The 25,524-nt window shown below is 38.1% G+C and overlaps 2 protein-coding genes across 2 annotated transcripts in view; one reads left to right on the top strand and one right to left on the bottom strand.

The window, feature by feature from the left end:
• Window positions 1–11,266: 11,266 nt before the first annotated feature.
• ACYP2 (acylphosphatase 2) overlaps window positions 11,267–25,524 on the bottom strand; it is a 165,162-nt gene continuing 150,904 nt past the window's right edge. The window contains exon 4 of the mRNA XM_032653679.1: window positions 11,267–11,730. Within this exon, the coding sequence (XP_032509570.1) occupies window positions 11,616–11,730 (115 nt within the window). The 3' untranslated portion in view covers window positions 11,267–11,615. The remainder of the gene's footprint in view (window positions 11,731–25,524) is intronic.
• The window catches only part of TSPYL6 (TSPY like 6), a 35,298-nt gene continuing 23,558 nt past the window's right edge, over window positions 13,785–25,524 (top strand). The window contains 1 exon segment of the mRNA XM_032653306.1: window positions 13,785–13,844. Coding sequence (XP_032509197.1) covers window positions 13,785–13,844 — 60 coding nt within the window.

Here is a 25,524-nt window from a genome sequence, read left to right as displayed (position 1 = left end):
TATTTCACTAAGCATAATACCCTCCAAGTAGATCCATGTTGTTGCAAACAGCAAAATTTCATTCTTTTTTATGACTGAGTATTGTGTGTGAGTGTGTGTGTGTGTGTGTGTGTGTGTGTGTGTGTAGCATCTTCTTTATCCATTCATCTATTGATGGACACTTAGGTTGCTTCCATATTTTGGCTGTTGTAAATAATGATGCTATGAACATTGGGGTGCATGTATCTTTTCAAATTAGTGTTTTCATTTTATTCCAGAGACCTTTGTGTTCAGGCAAGAAAGGTTTTATTGTTTTAATCAGACTGCATATTTTTCCTTGGGTGTTATTTCAGCTGTCTTTTCCTTTGGACTTCACACTCTCAGAAGGCATGAATCTTCGTCTTAGCACTGGCCCCAGGTGTCTCACAGCTCCTCAGTTTTGATCCTCTGGTCCAAACAGTGTATTCTTTTACCACAAGCCATCCTAATTTCTACTTTGGTCTGTTTGTGGATATAGTTATACTTATCTGGACTGCTTTCCCTTCTTTTGGGGGTAAGGAATTTATTTTCACCTTTATTTATAGGTTAGAAGGAAACTGTTGCTCCATTTCTGGCACCCTTCTCTCTACCCACTTTCATTGCCCTGGAGAACAGATTTGCTCCATAGACTGTCAGGACAGGACCTTGACTGGGACTATTTTACTAGAGGGCGGGATCACTGAATAAAGTTCAGTGCTCAGGGGTGGTGCACACCCTTGCCCTCTCTTGTACTTCCTATCTCCAGGAGTTGGACAAACCAGACAGGGTCTGTCTCAGTTGGCCTGGCCAACTCAACCCTCTCTCTTCTACCTGCAACTGGATGGAGCTGATGGACCAATCATCCATAACCGTGCAGCTATTAGGAGAGGGTATAGAATTCAAGGGAAGGGGCATAGGAAGAAACAGGACTCACTTTGGCTGCCGACTCTAAATGCGTTTCTGTAATCCAGCTTTTACTTGTAAGCCACTCTTACTCCTTTGTTTAACTGGGTCCTTGTCCAGTTAATGAAATCAGTACTTTGTTATTTGGCTGTTGTTTCTTGTCTACCTCTTCCTTCAGCAGAGAATTCCAGAAATGAGACCAAAGCCACAGGCACAACCAAGTTCTCAACACCATTCTCCATCCAGAATAACCTACTTCACAAAACCTTTTTAGACAGCCATTGTAAGGATCTATTTTCTAAAACCAGATCTTACACAGTACTAAGGTTCACAGCCTGTTCCAATCACCTCCTATTCACCTTGCTCATGAAGGAGAGGTTCGTGCCCTGAGGTTACGTGGGTGGCTGAACCCATGACACCTGACACTGGACAGGACAGATGATACTAGCAGCAGTTTATCAGGCACGTGTGCTCACAGCCGAGGGGACAGGACGCCACGCCACACAGAGCCACATGGGAGCTGCACTCCAGAACAGAGTGGACAGCCAGGGGCTGTGGGAGGCTGGTTTGGAGGGTCAAGAGGATGAGGTCACCCTGGTTCCCACCGGGGGATGTGATTGGCTTGTTTGAATAATTTTGCAGGCTGGCAGGGAACTGAAACTTGGTACCCCGGGATCAGCAGGAAGTGCATCTGGCCTCTTGTAAAGAGGGTTGTTTGGCTACAGGACCCTTTCCCTGGGAGCAGGCTGGCAAAGAGAACTTGTAGTTATAGGCCATTTGAGACCCTCCCGATGTCGTCAGATATCAAGGAAGCGCACAACATCAGACCTTAATTCCAGGACTTCCACCACACAGACTATAGTACCATGACATCATTTGTTTATTACCTTGGAATTTTACTCTAGGTGTGTGTTTGTGAATGTCTTGTTTTCTATTGAAATTGTGAGCCACTCAGGGACAACCAGCACTTCAAACACAATGCACGTTATGGTTTGGGAAAATATTTACATTAAAATGATCTCTTTCACGTCTCGGCGATATTTTCAAATTTACTCATGTGAATACTGCTTAATACACCCAAGCTTTGTCTTAAAAATGGTTAGTTTTTTAATGCAGCCAAACTTTTAGTAGTGAAGGATATGCTAGGTAGAATTTAAACTTGTATTAGTAAAGAGTTTGAACTCATGGCTGGCAACGATGCCCACGTATACACAGGCTGCTGAATTAAAGACATGTGATGTGCCACGGATTGACAGCTCTAAACATTTAGAGTTACCCACGTTTGCTGACATTTCAGAAGAGCTAATGGGTTTTTTTCCCACTCTCTTTTCAAACAGTGAACGAAACAATAAAATGAATGGGACATTGGCATTCTTTTAAAAATCGGAGTTAAGCTACAGCCTAAACAGCAGAATGCTGATGTCTCAAATGTATTATTCAGACTGCATATTGTAGGCACTAATGGGGCCAATTAAGAGGTTTTAGTGTTGCTAAATTGAAGCAAATTGGTATGAAGGAGGGAATGTAAGGACGTCATAGACAGATTGGAAGAATTTACAGTATTTCCCCTCAACTTTCTAAAAATATCTAATATTAAATCTAATATTAATTTAATTCATCTCAGTTTAGGTCCATTAAACTAATTTTATTTTCTATAATTATTAAAATATTTGTTAAATTTTATGCAACTGAAGTGCAAATTCTTTCCCTTTTAGTTATGATATACAATTAGACAAATGACTGAAAGTTTCAACATTTAACAGATTTTTATATTGTCAGAGAATTCCATTATGTCTCTGAGATAGAATGTCTTTTGTTGTATTTCTTACAAATAATCCTATCGAGATCCATCACTGTGCAGACAAAATATTGTTGTTGTAAAGAAACTACCGATTTCACTTTAACATGAAAACTTAAAACTGATTTCCTTAAAGTAAAATGAGATTTCCATTGCTAAACTCTGTTGGCATAGGAATTTCTATCCAGAGAAAGACACTGCTTTTAAGGATTAAGTGCTAATTCAATTTTTATACTATTATAGTTTAATTCTAAAAATTTTCTGGTGAAATCACCACTTATCAGTCCAAATTAGGTATTAGGAATTTAATGTATACACTTTTAAATAGTTTTTTTCCCCTCATATTATAAAAGGGATACATACTTATTCTAGAAAAATTTGGTAAACATAGATATAAATAAAGCAAAATCTTACCAGCTGGACATAACCACTGTCCAATTTCAGTGGATTTATTTCCATTTTCCCCCACCAATCTAGGGTTGTGCTCTCCAATATGGTAGCCACTAGCCACATGTAACCTAGCCTCCATCCTCTGTCTCTGCTCTTTAGCAAGGCGTCCAGGTCCTGTTTGGATTTTCCCTTCCTGCTCTTGCAGTCTGGAAATCACCTTTAGGTGGAAAATTGTGGCAATTGCAGGACTTACTTCATCTGCTCCCCTTTTCTCAGGGATCACGGTCCTGCACTGCCTGTTGTGCACTGCCTGAAAACAGTTGTTCCGTGTATTTTGTCCAGTGTTCTGGTTGTTTACAAGGGGAGATTAAATCCATCACTATATTGTGGATAATAATGGAAGTTTTTGTCACCTTATTCTATGTCTATTCTATGTGTCTATGCTTGGCTTATGTGAGGAATTGTTATAGAGGAATTTAACCTATTTTTTATATATTATCATGAATATGCAGTCTTAACTCTGTCATCTTACAGTAGTTTAAGCCCTTGGAGGAATATTTCTTTTCCTGTATTTAACTCAACAAATACTATCGGGCACTTACTATGGCCATGCATCATTGTAGATGCTACAGATACAGCCGGGTACAAACTTTCACAAATTCCTGCCCTAATGTAGCTTACATTGGGATGAAAGAAAATAAGTAAAATATGGAATATTAGTTAGATGGTAATAACCACCATGGAGAAAGTAAAGGAGAGAAGTAAATAGGGAGTTTGGGGAGTGAGTGTTTGACAATTTAAATAGTGTGGCCAGGGAAGGACTCATTGATAAAGTGACATTTACCCAAAGAGCAAAAGCAAGTGATATCTGTGGATGTCTGGGAGAAGAGCATTCAAGTCAGAGAAGATAGTAAGTGGAAAGGGCTGGGCACAGAGGGTGCCTGGGGCATTCAAGGAACCGCAAGGAGTTCCTTGTAGCTGGAGCCGGGGGAGCAAGGGAGAGAGCAGCAGGAGGTAAGGTCAACAGCACAAGGGGACGCCACATTGTTTAGGGCCCAGGAATGATCTGGGCTTTTACTGAGAGTAAAATAGATTTCTATCAGAGGGTTTTGAGCTGAGGAGTGACGTGATCTGATTTCCTTTTTAACAGTATCCCTCAATGCTGTGTTGAGTATAGACTGAAGAAGGGAAAAGGCAGAAGCAGGGAGTTCAATTAGGAGGCTATTATATGATGACTGAGATCAAGGGTGTTGCCTTAGAGTTAGTGAGAGATGCTCAGATTTGAGCATATATTTTTAAACTTTTTACTATGGAAAATATAAACAAACAAAAAGAGAGGGAATGGTCTATGGAACCTCTATGAGCTGCATAGTGGCTGTCAACTCATGTTTAATCATGTCTTATCTATACCTCCATCCACTTTCTGGCCTTCCCTCCTTCCTACTGTATTATTTTTAAGCAGATTATGGACGTTTGAAGACAGAGACAACAGGGGAATGAACAACAGAGAAAAGTCAATGATGAATTTTTTTAGCCCTGAGTTTTTGCCTTAAGCATCTCAAAATGAGGTGTTGCCACCATCTACAAAGGTGTAGAGTTTGTAGGAGGAGCCATCAGCTGAGGTGAAGTAAGTCTGTGAGAGAAGCAAATTAGGAACTCGTTTTGGGACATTAAAATTTGAGATGTCTAATAGAAGTCCAATTGGAAATGGACTAGGCTGTGGGTTAGATGAATCTGGAGTTGAGAGAATAGCCTGGATGGGAGATGTAAATTTTGGAGTTGTCAACATGTACATAATATTTAAATTTATGAGACTGGATAATATTACCAGAGGGATGAGTACAGATTAAGAAGAGAAGATGTCCAGGGCCTGAGCTCTCAGATCCTCAGGATGGAGGAGGAATGACACAAATGAGGAGGAATCACACAAAAGAAGACTGAAAAGGTGTGAATAATGAGGTAAAAGGAAAAATCAAGGAAGTGTGATGTCCAGGAAGCCAAGTGAAAACAAGTACTGATGGGTTAAAGTAAAGAGGAGGACAGAGAACTGCCCAGTGGAGTTAGAAACGCTGAACTGAAGTCATTAGGGATAATATGAGGAGTGTTAACAGGTGGGGGAGCAAAAGCATGATGGAAACAGATTTGAGAGTGGAGGGATTGGATTCCAGCAAGTGTAGACAACTATTTTCCAGGAGTTTATCCATAACTGGAAGAGGTATGTGGCCGTAGTTGGAAGAGTCAAGAGAGGAACAAATAACAGCATGTGTGTAGACGGGTAGGAGAGACTCATTCAATAGGAAACAAAAATTGATGGTGCGGAAGTGAGAATGGTAGGAGCAGCATCCTTGCGGCTATGGCATCCAGGTGTCCAGACAATTCGCCTATGGTAACAGGCAGGAAGGTAGAGGAAGTACTTGGGCACAAATGTGGGTAGGTAGGTAAATGCAATGGTAGAAGCTTGGGGGAAGTTCTCTCCTGCTGGAAATAGAAATCAAAGCCAAGGCTGAGTGAGGAGTAGGTGTGAAATGGTTGTCTAAGAGGGTGGGAGAGTGAATGGGTTAGAGAAACAGAACAGTTACTGGGCAGCAATTAGGTCCTTGTTAAAGTGAATGCTAGAGGTTTTTTGTTTATCTTAATAATTAATTTTTTAGCCATGCTTTATGTATGGGCTGATTTTCAGTAACTTTTGCTTAAAACCTAAGTTGTTCCTAACTGTATAACTTTATACTGTATAGGTTATAGTTATATACGTTAAGAAAGTTTTCTTCTATCATAACTGATTTTTCCTTCTCTTTCAATTATTCTGCTTTTTCCTGATGAATTTCTATCATTGATTTATTGATGGGTTAGATAAGTGCTCTCTTTCTTCTAAATTAATAATTTTCTTTTTCACATTTTCATCTCTTTTTCCTGATGAACTTTTTAGATTATTCTCTTTATCAGTGTTTCCTAAAACTGCCAGACTGTCAAAATCATCTGGGGACATTTTTAAACTTGCAGATTCAGGGACAAAACCCTTGGAAGATCCTGATTCATTAGGTATGGGGTGGAGCCTAGTAATAAATAAGTCTATTTAAAATGCTCCCGAGGTAATTCTGATAATCAGCTGGGTTTGACAATCACAGCTCTGTATCACTGTTGAGATTTACCAGTTACTAATTCCAGAATGGAATTTTATATTTCAACTAATTTTCCTTAATCCATATATTTTATTTTAATCTGAACGAATTCTCCCCTGTGGCTCCCTGCTCTTCTTTCAAAGATCAACCTTCATTATACACTATTGAGGACATATGCAGATGTTTCCTGAAATTTTATTTTTTCCTATAATAAATAACTTTTAGAGATAGGTACTTCCTCTGATTCTAAGGGGTATTATTCCATTTACCTTGGCTGTAGTGCTGTTTTGAATTTCAAGATGATTTTTTTCCCCATTTATTCATCTTTTAATGAGGAGAGTTTGGTTATACACTGGCATTTGCCAACAGACAGTTTATCCCTCTCAGATCTAAAACCTTAGAATGGTTGATCTGCCCTAATCCAGTATTTTGCTGTTGTTGAGATTTTCAGGAACCTTAAATTTTTAAAAAAATTATGAAATACACCATAGATATAGGATATATAAAATAAGGTATAAAGTATGAATAATTACAAAAGGAACACTTACAGAGCTACCTTGCCTTGGCTTCCATGCTTTAAGTAAGGGGACTACCCAATTGGCTACTACCTGTTCCTTCTCTCCCCTGTGTGCTGTGATTTAGTTTTATTATCCCAATCAGTGGAGAAAGAATAGTAGTTGGGTTCAGAGAAGGGAGAGAAGGGTTGATTCTTCTTTTCCTACCCTGGAAAATAATACCTGAGGAGAAGGATTTTTGTCTCATCTTTTTCTGATTGTTGTAGATACAGCAGCTCAGAAATAATGGTGCATACCATCTACCCATTTTATGCCAATTTCCTGGTTAAATATTGCAGGCATGTTCTTAATCCAGATTAATATGCACTGAATTCAGTGGAAATTCTGCTTTAATACTTGCAAATGGTCAAATGACTGACTGTGATCCTTGATCTTTAGAACTGTTTTGAAACAGACACCACATTTCCAATACAATGAATTTCCTGCATCTTCTCTTTCTCTATGTGTCTTCTAGTATTTGTAAAAAACTAGAAGGAAAAAAAGGATACCACATTGGAAACTTGTATTCACTGATTCTTGAACAGTTCATTGTGGCAACATGGAAAATAAAACTAATGAAAGAAAAATGTAGTTTAAGGATGAAAGAAGTATCTTAGACATCCAGCCAAGAAGGTATACTGTCCTTTCAGTGGAGGAGGAAAGCATAAATCTTGCTCTCTAGTAAGAGGGAAGAACCCACTTTCTACAGAAAAATCTGCTAATGAGATCACACAGTAACTAGACTTTTTAAATTCTAAAATTTTAAATTTTTCATCAGACTTTGGTTTTATTCAAAACCACTTGAACCTGGTTAAGAGAGGGAAATTACCTTTTTACACATAATTCTAAATGTTAAGTTAAAATCTTCAAGATATGCTTATAAAACACTTTTTAATTAAGCCACTAATTATATATTTGTATTTTCTCTTGCATATTTTTAAAATTCTGGTAACATCAAAATAGAAACAAAAGGCAACAGAAATCACTTTCAGAAATATTTTAGTCATCATGGACCTTTATGGAGGCCACTATGAAAAAGAAAAATTTATTTTCAATGCTCAGTTGTCACAAAAATGGAAATGGCTACAGGTAAAGTATACCTACCACACTGGCTTGACAAAAGTAATCAAGAGAATGGGCAATGCATTTGAGTTTAGCATTTATAAAAATTTAGAAAAGACCCTGGATGCTAAATTCAGTGTCTGTGTTGTTTTTGTTTCTTTTCAGTTTTTTGTTTGAGGCAGAATTCTTCTCAAAATATGTCTTATGGAGAATCCTAATATAGGAAAGAGATGAGAGTAGGACTGGTCTGATTGGGACTGTTGGCTGCCCAGCTTCCTCATTGCCTTTCTGTAGTTCTCCTGGTACCACTTCCTGGGAGGTCTCTGTCTTACTGGAATCCTGGGAGAAGTCCTAATTCTTGACTTTGCCACTGAGGGCACCTAGGCACACAGCTAATTAATGGGTGGGCTGGGCCCAGAATGCAGGTGTTCTGATTCCTAGAACAGAATATCCTCTACCATACCACACTGCCTATATTCAGTTCCCAAAATTAGTTCCTGACATGAAAATCTCATCCTTTTAACAAGTAGCGAACATTCTTTGATGTCTGTATTAATGGAGGCCAGGGAGAAGTACTATATGAAAAATATTTGTGGACTATATATTTCCAAATACAAGCTAAATTTTGGAATTGGATTGCTTTTTCTGTTGTCTTTATGAGTTTAGAGACAGGTGCTTCTGAAAGATTCCTTCGATAGACAAAGTTAAAAATATTTCATTGTGAAAATGGTGACCAACTTCCAGAAAAGTCAAACTAGTGGGTGTTGTGGCCATATCCACCCTGCACCTCTTAGTTCCCCCTTCGGTGCTTCTGTGCTCTTTGTTAACATAAGCACCTACTTTTGAAGCACAAGCCTTCTTCAGGCTGCAGGGAATTCCCCTGTACCTAGAGATTCCCAGCCTCACATGAAAGTTGAATTGCTTCTTCTCAAGCTTAGAAGCCCACAGTCTTCTTAATAGAAAAATCTCCTGTTTCTACTATACCCCTGTTGCTTCTGTGCACCCAGACTGCTAAAGAGTCTGTCTTTTGCATCTTCCCTCCAGCCAAGTGCTTTACTTCTTGAGTTAGCTTTTTAAAAAGAGAGGCATATTTTTATAAACATGAAAAATAGTTACATGCTTTAACAAATCATATACCCCTAATTTTGATGTGTTGTTTCTTGAGGAGGTTGTGGGCATGTGGGGTGTTGAGACTCCTGGCTGACAGTCATTGAAGTAGAGACCCATCTTTTGCTTAGTTGGTTTTTAAAATGCCTAATTCTGGCAAAATTAAACCTGTCAAGGTTTGTTATTATCTAAAACATGATATGTAAATTTAAAAGTCCCTGTGTAAGTTCAATATGAAATGTGACACATTAAGTTTACTGTTCAGATGTGCTATCTGGTCTCAACACATTTTTGAGATTGCTTTACCTTTTTTTTCTCTTGCTTTCTATCCATTTATGAACACCCATTTTTAATCATTATTTACAATATTTTTCATCCCGTAATAGAACTTAGTTATGTATTAATCATTAAGCAACCTTGACTAATGTGATTCACTTTGTGCAGTTAGAAGATTGTGCCAGTAAAGTGTGATTTTCTTATAAAGAGATTGGGGAAGGGAACTACCAGAGGAAATCAGGGTAATAAAGTGACATATTGGTGTCACTTCTGAGATCATATTTTTCTGAAATCATTTGGCCTTCCTATGTGTAGAGATATAGATTTTATTTTCAACTTGGCTGTGCAAGAAATTATTTATTTTCCATAAGTCAAATTGAGCCTGCTTCAAGTCCCATCGTGTCTGGGAGGTGAGAAGTTAAGTCTTTCATCCCTGGTGCTTTGTACCCTCTCTCAAAAGGATCATGTAAAGGGCCTAATGTAGAGAGAACATTCAGGAAAGACTTCTCTAGTCTCTTGTCCATACCAGTTACCATGACTACCATCCAAGCCACCATGGTCCCTTGTAGTCAGGATGCTTTGCAGCACTTTTGGGGATAGGAATCTTGCTAGGACTGGAAGCCCCTGGGCTTGGGATCTAGCTTCTCTGGGTGGACCACAGCTGTTTCCTTCTCAGATTTGGCTGTTCCCCAGAGGTGCTGTTGGGGAGAAAGGCACAGGTCTCCATCTCTTGGGAAATCCATTGCCTTTGGTCCCTTTCCAAAGTCTTGGATAATCTCGTTGTCCCCTTGGCTCTTGCCACTTCTGCTTCTCTTTTACCTGCTAAAGGCATAGTGTTTGTCTTTCTCCTCAACTCACAGCATAATGCTCCCTTTAAAATGAAACCTTGGAAGGAAAGTCGTCTTCAGGGAATCTGGCACCAAAACCCTCCTTGAGGTAAAGGAGCTAAAGACTTGTCGACCTTCCTTGAATCAGGAGTGGGGAAATACAGGGAGAGGAAAACCCAAACGAATAACACCGTTGAGTCTCCTTTACGTGGTGATGGTATTAAAAATGTAGGAAAGTTCTTTACTCCTTTAAGTGTATTTGGAAAGTTAAAAAAAAATGTCATTCCCTAAAGTTGTATTGTCTGCGTGTATACATTTGATATCAATATTATCATCGAATTAACCATTCAAGTGAAGAAAAGTCAGCCCGTGCTTCATCTCCTTAATTCTAATCTTGCAGCAGGTAGAGAAGAGAGGCCTGAATTCTTTCTGTATGCCATGGAGTGTAGCAATAGAGATTTGTTCCATAGATACAGAATGGTGGTTTCTAGCCTGTATTCCCAGGGCATTTGAAATTATTGGACGATTGCTGAGGACAAGATGCGGGAGGGAAAACTGAGACCAAGTGTGCAGGGCTCCACAGACCCCGATTTCAATCATTCTAGTTCTTTTCCACTTGCTTTATGTATAAAATTCCAGGTAAACCTTTGTTTTAATGGACATTGTTATAAAAACTTGTAAATCATTGAAGGAATATGTAAGTATATACCTACAAATTTGAAATTCCCCAGTATTTTGAGTTAAAGGTCTCCCATTTTCCAGAGTATAATTCTGTAGTATAGAAATAAACCTTCCCCTTAAAATACTATGTTGCTTAATTATCAACTGTATGTGAAAATCTCTGGATGATAGGCCAAGTTTGGGGGATAGTATGATTTATTTAGACTCTCAGTTCCTTTTCTGGTTCATAGGCCATCCATTGTGGGTGTTTGTGGATATAAACCTTGTAGCTTGCTACACTACCAGTGTGGGTTCTTCACTCGTCTGTTCACTGTACAGAACAATATAGTTCCTAGAAAGCATTAAGTACTTCCAACCGAAGTACTGAGTCATGTTCTCATTTAACCAGAGTTTTTGAAACTATTGATTTTAGGGCGATGCTGATCATCATATACATTTATATCTAACTACTGGTTATTTTGTTGTTGTTGTTATTAAACAAATTATTCAACTTTAACAACAAATTATTATTCAGAGATTTTAGAATGCAATTCAGACAACAATACCTAAAAATAATTTTTACATGGTTAACTTTATTTTATGTCCAGCCAAATAACATGTATGCCATAATATTAGAATTAAAGATTCCAAGAGACAAGTTTAAATATAGTAAAATATTAATATTAAATATTTTGTAATGACATTTTAAATTTTAGAACGCTAAGTTTTGGCTTGTTAAAAACATATTTGAGCAAAACTATTTCAGTGTCAGGTATTTTTAGTAACATATAATGTTGTAGCTTTCAGAACAGAAAGTTCCTTTTTTTTACCCTACTCTGCTACTATCATTGTAGTATATAGACTTAAGAATACATAGTGTCTTTTGTGCAGTATGAGCGTTACAATTTTAATTTTTCTCCTATTAGTATCGAATAGTAAAATTAGAGTATTCAAGTTTAGAGATGGTTTTTTCATTGGAAAAGGTCGTGCGATCGATGCGAGAACTAGGACTTCCAACATTGCTCAGCCAGGACTTCCTACAAAAAATAAACAAATAAAAATTAGCATTTAAGTATATATAGACTAGCTAAAATGATCCCACGATGAGTAATAATGGGAGTTTATGTTTACTAAGTAACTTCTGCATATAATGTGAAATATATACATGATTTGTACAACGTGAAAATTTTATATCAGGATACCACAGAGTTTAACATATAATTAAATGTGGACAAAGAAAAGCTAATGACAAATTAAGCACAGTCAACTCTGGATGATTTCATATTGGGGTTATTTCCCTCCTCTTAAAACATCCGATGCCATTACTACCTAGCTCTTGTATGCAAAAGGATAAAAATATTTTTATAAAGAAGAAAAACAATGCACCATGAGTTTTTCTCCTTACCCAGCACATGGTAGATTATATATATGTATGTGCAGAATGAGAAAGAATGAAAGAATGTGGGAAAAATCACATTGATTCTTTATTTAAACATTAAAATAAAATTAGATGAATATTTTCCTTATCTATTCAAAAACCAAAGTGCATTAAAGAGACAGAGTAAATGTTCTGAAACCTTTTCTGCTTATATAGTGTTTTTTCTTATTAGTGATATCGTGTCTAATTTATACATATCACTAATAAGTGATAATTTATATATTTGGTACTTAGATGCTTCATATAAATTCCAAGATTACTGTAATTGCTAACACCTCAGATATTGTTAAGGATTTTCCAGAATCTTTCTACCTACTAATAATTAGTTGGCATTTCAGATTAAGTGGGACTACAGGTTAATAATAATAGGAGGCAGTTTTATACAAATGATGGCTGTTATCCCAGTTGTAGAAACAGTCTACAAGTTTCCTCATATCCCCAAAAGTCTTTGAGGTTGTGAAGCTAGTGCTGTGTACAGCTGTGCAGTATCATATGTAACAATCTCACATAACCTTGAATTAAGAATATTTTCTAAGCTAAAGTTGTCTGACTAGCTGAAAATTACTCTTAATCAGGCTGGAGAAGAATGACAATGATTCAAGATTGCCCTTGTGTTATTTAACTCTATTATTGGCATATAGTGGATTTACAATATTAGTTTCAGGTGTACAACATAGTGATTCAATATTTTTATAGATTACACTCCACTTAAAGTTATTATAAAATATTGTCTATGTTCCCTGTGCTGTACATTACATCCTTGTATCTTATTTATTTTACAAATAGTAGTTTTAACCCCCTTTTTGATTCTTATTTGTGACAATTTTTCTGGGTAAGGTGAGCTTTTTTTAAATTCTTTTTCATAAGCTAAGCCATCAGCACAGCAACATTTTCTTTTCTTCAACTCATTTAGTTGAAATCTTAAAAAGCAAAATTGCATGTGTTGAAGAATGAAGTTCAGTTATTATGAAAACGGCTGATGGCTTCAACATTACCAGTCAAATCTCCTTGAAACCTTCTAGAAAAGAAAGGCCAATAGAAATAAAAGCTAACATTTATGAAGCACTACCTGTTTGCTCAGCACTGTGCTAAATTCTTTACATACACTATCTCCTTTAATCCACACATTAACCCTGTAAGCTATAGTCCATTAGTCCTCCTAAGTTACTGATGAGGAAAGAGACACAGAAGAGTTAAGTAACTTGCCCAGGGTAGGAGCAGTGGTGGTGGTGACAGTGATCAGATTCTGGATATACTGTGAAGGTATAGTCAATGGATTTGCTGACAGATTGGATGTGGGTGTGAGAAAAAGAGGAGACTGAAGGATGATACTGGGGTTATTGGTTTGAAAAACTACAATTGGTTTGAAAAACTACAGGATGGAATTGTCATTTACTGAAATGGAGAGACTGGGAGAAGAGCAGATTTGGGGGAAAGATCAGAAGTTCAGTTATGGAATGTTAAATTTGAGATGTCTGTTAAACATCTAAATGAGATGTTGAGTAGGCAGCTGGATCTATGAGTCTGGAGAGATGAAATTTGGAATTCGTCTGTAGATAGCATTGAAAGCCATAAGAATGGATGGGATCACCAAGAAAATGAATGTAGATAGAAAAGGAAAGAGGTCCACAGACTGCACTGTAGGGCATCCCAATGTTAAGAGCTCAGGAAGTAGAAGAAGAACCAGCAAAGAAAAAGAAAGCATCCAGTGAGGTAGGAGAAAAACTGGGAGAGCATTGTGTCCTGAGAGTCAAATGACGCCCTCTGGGAACAGGGAGAGATCAACTGGGGCAACATTGCCAGCAGGTCAAGTAAGGTGAGGACTGAGAATTGACCATTGTGTTTAGTAACACAGGGGTCACTGATGACCTTGACAAGAACAGTGTTGGTGGAGTGAAAGCCATATTTGAATGGGCTCCAGCAAGAATAAGAGAGGAACTTGAACCACTGAGTCCAGGACTTGGACTAGTGGACATCAAAGCTGCAATGACTAATCCACCTGAGCTCTGTGTATTTAACTAGTTGAGAGCTTGACTATCTACCTGTAGTTGATCTTCAACACCACCAAGAACTTCTTCACTGGCTAGACCTATGGCCAAGGAGGAATTTACACCACTGGTAGGAGCAGAATGGTCATGCTGTTAGGTGAGTCAGCTCTGTTTACACTGTGTGTGTGTGTGTGTGTGTGTGTGTGTGTGTGTGTCGGGGGAGGGCCACTCTGTGCCATGGCTCCACACATGTCATCCATGTTGCTAGGAACTGTCTTGCCTGACGTGCCTACTCACCTAGGAGTATTCTCGTCATCTGTTGCTTGGCAAGCCCTAAGACCTCACTCTTCATGTGCTGCCCTTGCCTTTGATAGGGGTGGCTCAGGTCTGGAAATGGCAGACATAAGAGTTTTCCTAGCCAAAAAATAACTGGTCACAAATTTTTACACAAATTTTTATCTAATTAGTGAGGATGTGATTGGAATGAGATATATATTTTTCCCACTCCCTGTTAATGTGTAAAAGAACCACATAATCCAATAGTACCCATTAATTCAATAAGTATTTAAGTAGCACGCAAGGTATATTCTAGATACTGGAGTGCATACATAGGCATCTAAAATGAGGTTCTTTCCTCAATCTAACCTTACATCTAAAGCAACTAGAGAAAGAACAAACAAAACCCAAAGTTAGTAAAAGGAAAGGAATCATAAAGATCAGAGCAGAAATAAATGAAATAGAGACAAAGAAAAAAATAGAAAAGATCAATGAAACTAAAATCTAGTTCTTTGAAAAGATAAACAAAATTGATAAAACTTTAGCCTGACTCATCAAGGAAAAAAAAGAGGACTCAAATCAATAAAATTAGAAATGAAAAAGGAGAAGTTACAGTGGACACTACAGAAATACAAAAGATCATAAGAAACTACTACAAGCAACTGTATGCCAATAAAATGGACAATGTAGAAGAAATGGACAAATTCTTAGAAAGGTGCAATCTCCCAAGACTGAACCAGGAAGAAATAGAAAATATGAACAGACCAATCACAAGTACTGAAATTGAAACCATGATTTAAAAACTCCCAACAAACAGTCCAGGACTAGATGGCTTCACAGGTGAATTCTATCAACAGAGAAAAGTTTATCCTTTTCAAACTATTCCAAAAAATTGCAGAGGAAGGAACATTCCCACTCATTCTGAGGCCCTCATCACCCTGACACCAAAACTAGACAAAGATACCAGGAAAAAAGAAAATTACAGACCAATACCACTGATGAACATAGATGCAAAAATCATCAACAAAGGGCTTCCCTGGTGGCACAGTGGTTGGGAGTCCGCCTGCCGATGCAGGGGACGTGGGTTCGTGCCCTGGTCCGGGAAGATACGGACCAGGAGATTTTTTCAATATCTGCAAATCAGTGTGATACACATCAACAAATTGAAGAATAATAAACCATATGATCATCTCAATAGATGCAGAAAAAGCTTTTGACAAAATTCAACACCCATTTATGATAAAAACTCTCCTGAAAGTGGGCATAGAGGGAACATATCTCAACATAATAAAGGCCATATATGACAAACCCACAGCTAACATCATTCTCAATGGTGAAAAGCTGAAAGCATTTCCTCTAAGATCAGGAACAACACAAGGATGTCCACTTTCACCACTTTTATTCAACATAGTTTTGGAAGTCCTAGCCATGGCAATTAGAGAAGAAAAAGAAATAAAAGGAATCCAAATTGGAAAAGATGTAAAACTGTCACTGTTTGCAGACAACATGATACTATACATAGAAGATCCTAAAGATGCGATGAGAAAACTACTAGAGCTCATCAATGAATTTGGTAAAGTTGCAGGATACAAAATTAATGCACAAAAATCTCTTGCATTCCTATACACTAACAATGAAAGATCAGAAAGAGAAATTAAAGAAACAACCCCATTTACCATCACCTCAAAAAGAATAAAATACCTAGGAATAAACTACCTAAGGAGACAAAAGTCCTGTTCTCCAAAAACTATAAGACACTAACGAAAGAAATCAAAGATGACACAAACAGATGGAAAGATAAACCATTTCTTGGATTGGAACAATATTCTCAAAATGACTTTACTACCCACAGCAATCTAAAGATTCAGTGCAAACCCTATCAAATTACCAATGGCATTTTTCACAGAACTAGAACAAAAAAGTCTTAATTTGTATGAAGACACAAAAGACCCCGAATAGCCAAAGCAATCTTCAGAAAGAAAAATGGAGCCAGAGGAATCAGGCTCCCTGACTTCAGACTATACTACAATGCTACAGCCATCAAGACAGTGTGGTACTGGCACAAAAACAGAAATATAGATCAATGGAACAGGATAGAAAGCCCAGAAATAAACCCACACACCTATGGTCAATTAATCTACAATAAAGGAGGCAAGATTGTACAGTGGAGGAAAGACAGTCTCTTCAATAAGTGGTGCTGGGAAAACTGGACAGCTACATGTAAAAAAATGAATTAGAACATTCTTTAACACCATACACAAAAATAAACTCAAAATGGATTAAAGACCTAAATGTAAGAACTGATACTATAAAACTCTTACAGGAAAACATAGGAAAAGCAGTGTGACATAAATCACAGCAATATCTTTTTGATACATCTCCTAGAGTAATGGAAATAAAAACAAAAATAAACAAATGGGACCTAATTAAATTCAAAAGCTTTTGCACAGCAAAGGAAACCATAAACAAAATGAAAAGACAACCCTCAGAATGGGAGAAAATATTTGAAAATGATGCGACTGACAAGGGATTAATCTCCAAAACCTGTAAACAGCTCATGCAGCTCAATATCAAAAAAACAAACAACCCAATCAAAAAATAGGCAGAAGCTCTGAATAGACGTTTCTCCAAAGAAGACATACAGATGAACAAAACGCACATGAAAAGATGCTCAACATCGCTAATTATTAGAGAAATGAAAATCAAAAGTATAATGAGATATCACCTCACATTGGTGAGAATGGACATCATCAAAAAGTCTACAAACAATAAATGCTGGAGAAGTTGTGGGGAAAAGTGAGGTTCAGTGTTGGTGGGAATGTAAATCGGTACATCCACTATGGAGAACAGTATGGAGGTTCCTTAAAAAACTAAAAATAGAATTACCATATGATCCAGCAATCCCCCTCCTGGGCATATATCCAGAGAGAAACATGGTTTGAAAGGATACATGCACTCCAATGTTCATTGCAGCGCTGTCTATGATAGCCAAGACATGGAAGTAACCTAAATGTCCATCAGCAGATGAACGGATAAAGAAGATGTGGTACATATATACAACAGAATATTACTCAGCCATTAAAAGAATGAAATAATGCATTTGCAGTAACATGGTTGTACCTGGAGATTATCATACTAAGTGAAGTAACTGAGACAGAGAAAGATAAATATCATATGATATCACTTATATGTGGAATCTAAAAAAAAAAAGATACAAATGAACTTACCTACAAAACAGAAATAGACTCACAGACTTAGAAAACAAACTTATGGTTACCAAAGGGAAAAGGTGGCTGGGGGGGGGGGGGGCAGAGGAGGGATAAACTGGGAGGTTGGGATTGACATATACAGACTGCTATATTTAAAATAGATGACCAACAAGGACCTACTGTATAGCATAGGGAACTCTGCTCAGTCTTCTGTAATAACCTAAATGGGAAAAAAATTTGAAAAAGAATAGATACATGTATATGTACAACTGAATCACTTTGCTGTACCCCTGAAACTAACACAACATTGTTAATCAACTCTACTCCAATATAAAATAAAAATTTAAAAATAATTTGTTATATGTATTTAAATTATTCAATATTCCTTTTACTTTTTCATTAATATTTATGAATAAAAAGTATTTATGGGGCTTCCCTGGTGGCGCAGTGGTTGAGAGTCCGCCTGCCAATGCAGGGGACACGGGTTCGTGCCGCGGTCTGGGAAGATCCCACATGCCGTGGAGGGGCTGGGCCCGTGTGCCACAACTACTGAGCCTGCGCGTGCGGAGCCTGTGCTCCGCAACGGGAGAGGCCACAACAGTTAGAGGCCCGCGTACCTCAAAAAAAAAAAAAAAAAAAAGTATTTATGAGTAGAGTATTGATTATGAATAAAGTGAAGTCAATAATTAATAATTTATTTCTCACAAAGAATTGGGTGATTTGACCCCCCTTTTCAAAGAAGCAATATGCTGATCAGTATTTCTCATAAAGCAAGACAAAAAAGAAATCTATGTAAATTATTTTTAAAAACCCATTTAGAAACCAAGTACAGTGATTTAAACCAAGCTATGTCTTTTTTTTTTTTTTAAGCTATGTCTTTTTTGAAAAAAGAAATACATTCTCTTGACTGATCTTGAATTACTTTGAAAAATTATTAAACTTCAAGAAAACTGTATTTAAAAAAGTAACAGTTTTGTCTACTTTTGTTCAAGTGTTTATGTTCCTCATTAAAATTTTGTTTGCTTAAATTCAGGTCCTGTATATTTCTTGGTAAGTTTATTCTTAGATATGTTCTATTTTTCTTGCTGTTTTGAACAAGATGCTTTTTAATCATCATGCTTTTAAACTGGTATACAGAGAAACTAGTGATTTCTCATATTGTAATCAGATGGCTTACTGAACTTCCTTGGTGATATAATAGTTTCTCTTTTCTTTGTGGTTGCCTAGGTAAACCACCCCATGTATTTTTCCAGAATTCATTCTGTTAGTCAATTTTTAACACAGTGGATAATTTCAAATTGCTCTTTATTTTAGCTTCTCTAGCCACATTTTGGCTACTTACATGCCTGTCAGAGAATTGCTACAGTAACTATGCAGAGAAAGATTGAATCATGAACTGTGTGCACCCAACACGATCATAATACACTAATACACGCTCTTAACTCCAGCATATTTTACCTATCAGTTTCATAGACTCAATAAATATTGAATGGATGGCTGGATGGATGGGTGAATTATATTTTCTCGAACAAGACCCAAGTCCATTATTTCTGCTGTAAATCTGAGTCTGCTTTGTGTGCGTATATCTTTCAGGTATTTTTATTTAAGCAACATGATCCACTGGTAGGCTTTAAAAAACAGTAAGAAGGTTCAATGAATAAAAATTAAAGAATGAGAATGTAAACTGGAAAATTCTATTGACAGAAGTCATGTTACTTGATAACCATGTCCTCCCTTCCCTCTAATATAAATGCCTTATGTAGAAATTTTGAAAATAAAACTAATTTTTGTAAAGTTGAATTCTTTTACCAAAATCATGTTGCCGTTAACAAGTATAAAGAAATAACAGAAACAGGAATTCCGTTATGGATACATTCCTTACATGTTTTCACAGTTGTGAAAACAATTTTTTATGGAATGGCAAAGGACAATGATCTTGTACATATTACTTTTAAGTATTCTTCAGGCCATCTTTGCATTAAAGAAAAATGAATAAAACACAGTGCTGATAAATGTTAAGTGACCAAGGAAAAATCTCTTCATTTAATAAATTAACTGTGCTGTGTTTTTCTGTTCCTATTCAGAGAATCACCAACTATTGGTCCCCTCAGGGTTTCCACAGCATTGTCTCTAATTTGTGGGTGCTGATGGCACACATTTAGCTGTCAAGTACAGTGAGTGCCACACATTTATGGCCTTGGCAGCCAGCAAAGAGGCCAGCTGTGGCCTTCTAAAATGCACTGAGGTTTCTGCCCTCTCAGAGACCTCACTTTGACTGCCCCTATCTAAAAAGGGCCCTACTCCCATGCTATTGTGTATATCATGGGAATTGCCACATTTTATAATTGCTGTGTTTATATGATTGTTTATGTATTCACTACGTGCCTCCTCCACATTAGAATGCAAATTCTAAGAAGGCAGGGTCAGAGTCTTACACACTGTTGTATCCCCAACATCTAGCATGATGCCCAGTGATAATTGGCACTCAATACATATTTACTGAATGAATGGAGTCTGTCACCTGCCTGCCCTCCTCAGGTCTGTAGCTTCCATGCATGAGAGGAAGCGGCATAGACTGTATAGGGACTACACAGTCCACACACAGAAAGGAACCCTGAGCATAACCTGTTAACTCTTCGATTTTTACCTCACACAAAACAAAACCCTCCTGCTTTTTTCCCCCCACTCTTTGAAAGGTAAAGAAATAGTTGCTCTTATTACAGAAAATGAGTAAATATTTTGCTGATGGAAGTCCCCTGTGAAATAACTCAAATAATGACAATATTCAGTCTCTTAAAGAAAGTTAGAAGCCTATGGATCGACCTAATAAGCTGAATATAAGCCTGTGGTTCATGGGAATCTGTCCATGTATAAATACTTTTGCCAGCCCCCAGATTTTACTGCATTTCTTGTGATTGTGAGTTTACTCACTACATAAATAAACGTAGTAACCGACTCCACTCAGTTCAGGGTGACTATCTCAACACCACAAGAGGGCCAAGTCCATCCTGCAAACCCAGTCACCTGATTTGCCGCCACCTTGGTCAAATTCAGCGCACAATTGGTTGTATATGCTCATACGTGTTGCGATCATCCAATAAAAATCCTTAGACATTTTTCTTAGTATCCCAAAGATGTACAGACACCTATTTATTGTATTTGCTGTATTAATTCAGGATTTTTAAGCTCCTTTTTAAAGAAAAGAATCCTTTCTTCCAACATAATCTTGCACAAAAGCTTACTGCTTATAGCAGGAGTGAAGTGCTTCTCTGAACAAGGGAATGGTCGGGGCCTGGGGGTGCAGAACCTTCCCCCCAGGCCTTTCTCTCTGCCAGCTGCACCTCGAGAACCACTGGGGAATCCCAAGGGCTCTGAAGAGCACAGTTTGAAAACTTCCCTGTTAACCTATCACTAAGCAAGGATACAGAGGAGTGGAATGATTGGAGGATCCATCACAGGTAGAGATGGAAATCAACGTAAGACCATCTTTCCTATAACTCAAGTCAGCATTTCCTACAAAATGTAGTAAGCTCCTGGAGTGGTAAAAAAAAATCCCATTTAACTAATATCCTTCTCTGAAACAAAGAGGTGAAATTAAAGCATTAGAAAGCCAATACTATTAATAATTCATAGCAGTTCTATTTCCTGGGACTAAAGTGGGGCAGCATAATCCTTTCACATAGCTCTGTAGCACCAGTATAAAATGTAGACCACAGCAAGAAAGCAAACAGTAGGAAAAGACAGCTAATGAATTAAAAGCTAACGTGATGCATGTTGGAAAATATTGAGTTGTCTGCTCATTTCAAGCTTTCAAAGTAGCATTAATAATGAAAGGATAGCATATAATATTTTTGCTATTCTTTCTTTAGCAAGTTTCCTTATTTAGTTACATGTGGACAAATAATATCATACTTCTTCATTATCAATACAAGCATTTGAACTTTTTTTTTTTTTGCGGTACATGGGCCTCTCACTGTTGTGGCCTCTCCTGTTGCAGAGCACGGGCTCCGGACACACGGGCTCAGCAGCCATGGCTCATGGGCCCAGCCACTCCGCGGCATGTGGGATCCTCCCAGACCGGGGCATGAACCTGTGTCCCCTGCATTGGCAGGTGGACTCTCAACCACTGCACCACCAGGGAAGCCCCTGAACGTATTTTGATATAATGTCTAAAGTTTCTGTTAGATATGTAGCCCACGATTAGTGAAGAGTTCAGTGATTATAAAGGGAATCCTAGGATATCCATAATTAAACTGAGACCAGATTCCTCATCTTTAAAATAGGATAATACTTCACTGAGTTATTGAAAGGATTAAAGAGAAGGTATATAAATTGCCTAATGTGATGTCTGACACCCAGCAGGCCCTTAAAAGCAGTTATTATAGCGTAATTGTTCTCTACCTTTGCCAAAGATGATGGACAGCCTGCTTAGCAAGCTCTGTGAGCCTCCAAGTCACACACTTGAATGCAATTACACTAGTAAAACCTCTTGTTCTTGGTGGAGCTGCTTCTCAGCTGCAGTGGAAAATAGCATGTCACTCAACCTCCTCGTCTGGGGGAGAGTCTGGAAGAACTACCCAGGCATGAGCTATGTCTGAGATTCTGAGAACCAGCCAATCTGAATCAAGGGCCTGGATGCAGAGACGGCAGAAGAAGTGAAGGCATGATTGAAACCTCTAGCTTCTCTGCCACACCACAGTTTCCAGGTCAACAAAGTGACAGATATGCTCTTCTGTTTCATTTTATAGAAAGAAAATAAATGCTGGCAGCACAGTGGTAATGGAGTGGACTTTTGGGTCGTTCTGCTTGGATGTGAATCCAGTTACCACTTCTTAACTGGTCATCTTGGGCAACTTTCTTAAACTCTCAGTGCCTCATCTGTAAAAAAAGGAGAGTATATAGCCTACCCCAGAGAGTTGTTATGAAGATTAAACAAGAGAATCTGTGTAAAGCATTTTACACAATATCTAGAGAATAGTAAGCACTCGATAATTTTTAGCTATTGTATCAGACAGGGTACAGTAGCAGGTAATGAAAACCACCTTAGCTATTTTACAATGGAATTTAATATAGTGAAGTAGGTCCTTACAAAATCACTGGAAGGGCTGGAAGAACAGATTTGGATGGGCCTGTTGGAGCAACTCTGTAGAATTGGCTGCTAAAGTATAAAATGTTAAAACTGTGATTCTCATGCAAATACAATATGACATGTGTCAAAGATTTCTATTCAACACAATAAGGGAACATAGAAGATGTTACATCTGGTTCAAAGGAGAATTTATATTACACGTATGTATATTACACATATATATTCATGCATACAATCAGGAATGCTGAACTCAACTTGCTAATAGATGCAAAATTGGTTAAAATTCTATAAGGCAGCACTGTCCAACAGCCTTGTAATGTGAGCCTCATGTATAATTAAAACTTTTCTAGGACCCACATTAAAAGTAAAAAATATGTAAATTAATTTAAACAAATTATTTTAGTCCAATATATCCAAAATATTAAGATATAATCTATATAAACAATAAATAAAATGAACATGCTATTTTACACACTTTTATATTGAGTCTTTGAAATCTGTGTGTATCTTACACTTACAACACATCTCAATTCAAACGTGCCACATTAAAGTGCTCAACGGCCACACGTGGCTAGTGGTTCCTATATTAGTGTACTCCTAGGGCAATGAAAAAGTAATGTTTGGGATTATCTTTTTTTCAGGGCAAAAGCTGATTGTATATCTATCAGAGAAAAACTAATTTGCTTTTCTATGGACAAGAAGTGTTTGCATTTCTGTAGTTTGTTACAAGTAACTTTCTACCTTACAGAGTTGTAAAATAACCTGGTCAACAGAAAATCAATCAAGTGCACATTTGTGTAGCATCTGAAAATTCTATAAAGCTCCACTAGACAATACCCAGCACTTCCCTGAAAGACAGCCCCTAATCTCCATTTCCAAACCTTGGACAATTTTTTTTTTTCCTGATAGGCCCGTTAAGGGAGCTGCTAGAAGTCAGGAGGCTGTCACCAGAATCACTGCATTTATGAACACACTACCCCAACTGCAGTCCAGGAGTCATTAAGCCCCTACCAGAATTGTTGGCTCCAGAGCCTCGTAACGTTTGCTAGATCCTCACCTGCTAAATGGTTGACTCAGATCCTGCTGCTTCTCTCCCCACCCAATTCAGTTCCAAATTCAAATTTCACACGAGGACTTCTGACTGATGAAACCAAAATCACATTTGAAACTCTAGCTGCAAGGGAGTCTGAGAAACGTAGATCCTAGCTCTCCAGAGTCTGCAGTAAAGGAAAGGCACCAGAAGGCATTTGGAACAGAGGTTGAGCAAGGAGGCAACATACCACGTCTACCACTGCTATTTGGTTAACAAGAACTTCATGAAACTCTACACTATGGGATACAAAAGATGAGAAGTATTATTTTTGCTGGTCTATATGACAGCAATACTTTTGTGAACTCTCTCAGATCTGGAGTTCTTTTCAGCACTAGAACAGAATCCCAAGGAACACCAACATTGAAGGGTCAGGTGGAAAAGAGAAGCAAATGGAGGAGAGGTAGAAGGAATGACCAGAGAAGAGGGAAATAACCACGAAGTGTGTTGTTAGTGTTAGGGAACTGTTGATGGAAACGGTCCGCCTTGGCCAGGCACAATGATAACCACTTGCATGAGTTGTCTCACAACAGGAGGTCCTGATAAGGAATGTGGTGCTGTCACCAAAAACTAACTGGGAGAATCTGGGAGGGGCCAAAAGGAGGGAGGAGATGTCAGCCAATATTATATCCTACCAACCACCCAGAATCCTTCTCGCTGGAACCCATCTTGTCTGAGAGATGCGCATGCCACCAGGAAGGACCCTGAGTCAGACCAATTATGGGCCAAGCAAGATGATTGGCCAGAGACAACTGGGAAACTAACCCCATTACCATAAAACTTGAGACTGTGAGCCACGTGGCAGAGCAGTTCTCCTGGGTTCCCTTACGCTGCTGCTCTCTGCCCAGGTGCCCCTTGCCAATAAAGTCTCTTGCTTTGTCAGCACGTGTGTCTCCTCAGACAATTCATTTCCCAGTATTAGACAAGGGCCCACTCTTGGACCCTGAAAGGGACTCCCCTTCCTGCAACATTAGGAAAACTAAGTACAAAGAATATTTTTAAGAAGGAGAGAGACGTCAACTTCCAAATGCTCCTGAGACCCAAATAAAAGATGAACTGAAGAATACTTTGGAGACCTTTGCAAGATCAGATTCAGTGACATGGTGGGGGCAGAATCCGGATTAGAATGGTTTTAGGAGTGAGGGGGAAGTGAAGAAATGAAGACAGCAAGAACAGATCAATCTCTTGAGCTGTCTGACTGTGGAGGAGAGGAGAGACACAGCAGCTTTACACAACTTTAAGGTTGTTTTTGGCAGGCCAAGCCTACCTCTGCTCTGAATTCAATGCCTTCCAGTATTTACAAGCGCCTTGCCTCAGAAGAACAATAGTCGAGGAGGATTGCTTTAAGGGCACATGGTCTAGGATGTTTTCTGTTCCTGATATGTTAAAATCTACTCCTACATGGAGCCAAATGAAAAGGGAGTTGGCCAGACTCGCCTGTATTTTCACCCCTCACCCTGACCTCTCTCCCCACCTCCCCCAAAATGCTCATAAGCAAATTGAATTGTTGGGGTGATGCCATTAGCTGACAAAGGGCTACTAGATAATTTAGAGCCAAACTGTGACCCGCCCAGAGCAGAGGCCATTATTTCAGACATTTTTTAAAGCCTAGCTCCTGGCTCTATTTTATGTCTCCACCCTTGTTTTTTATCCTTTTCCACTTGTAAATGTACACTCTCTTGTTACAGTTTTACATAGCCTTACAAATCACTTTAAGTCATGTTGGGAACAAAGTGAGGTT

Source organism: Phocoena sinus, chromosome 13, assembly GCF_008692025.1.
Source record: "Phocoena sinus isolate mPhoSin1 chromosome 13, mPhoSin1.pri, whole genome shotgun sequence".
In the NCBI taxonomy this organism is placed as follows: Eukaryota; Metazoa; Chordata; class Mammalia; order Artiodactyla; family Phocoenidae; genus Phocoena; species Phocoena sinus.
Note: the sequence above shows the minus strand (reverse complement) of the source record. Positions and strands in the feature narration are given on the sequence as shown.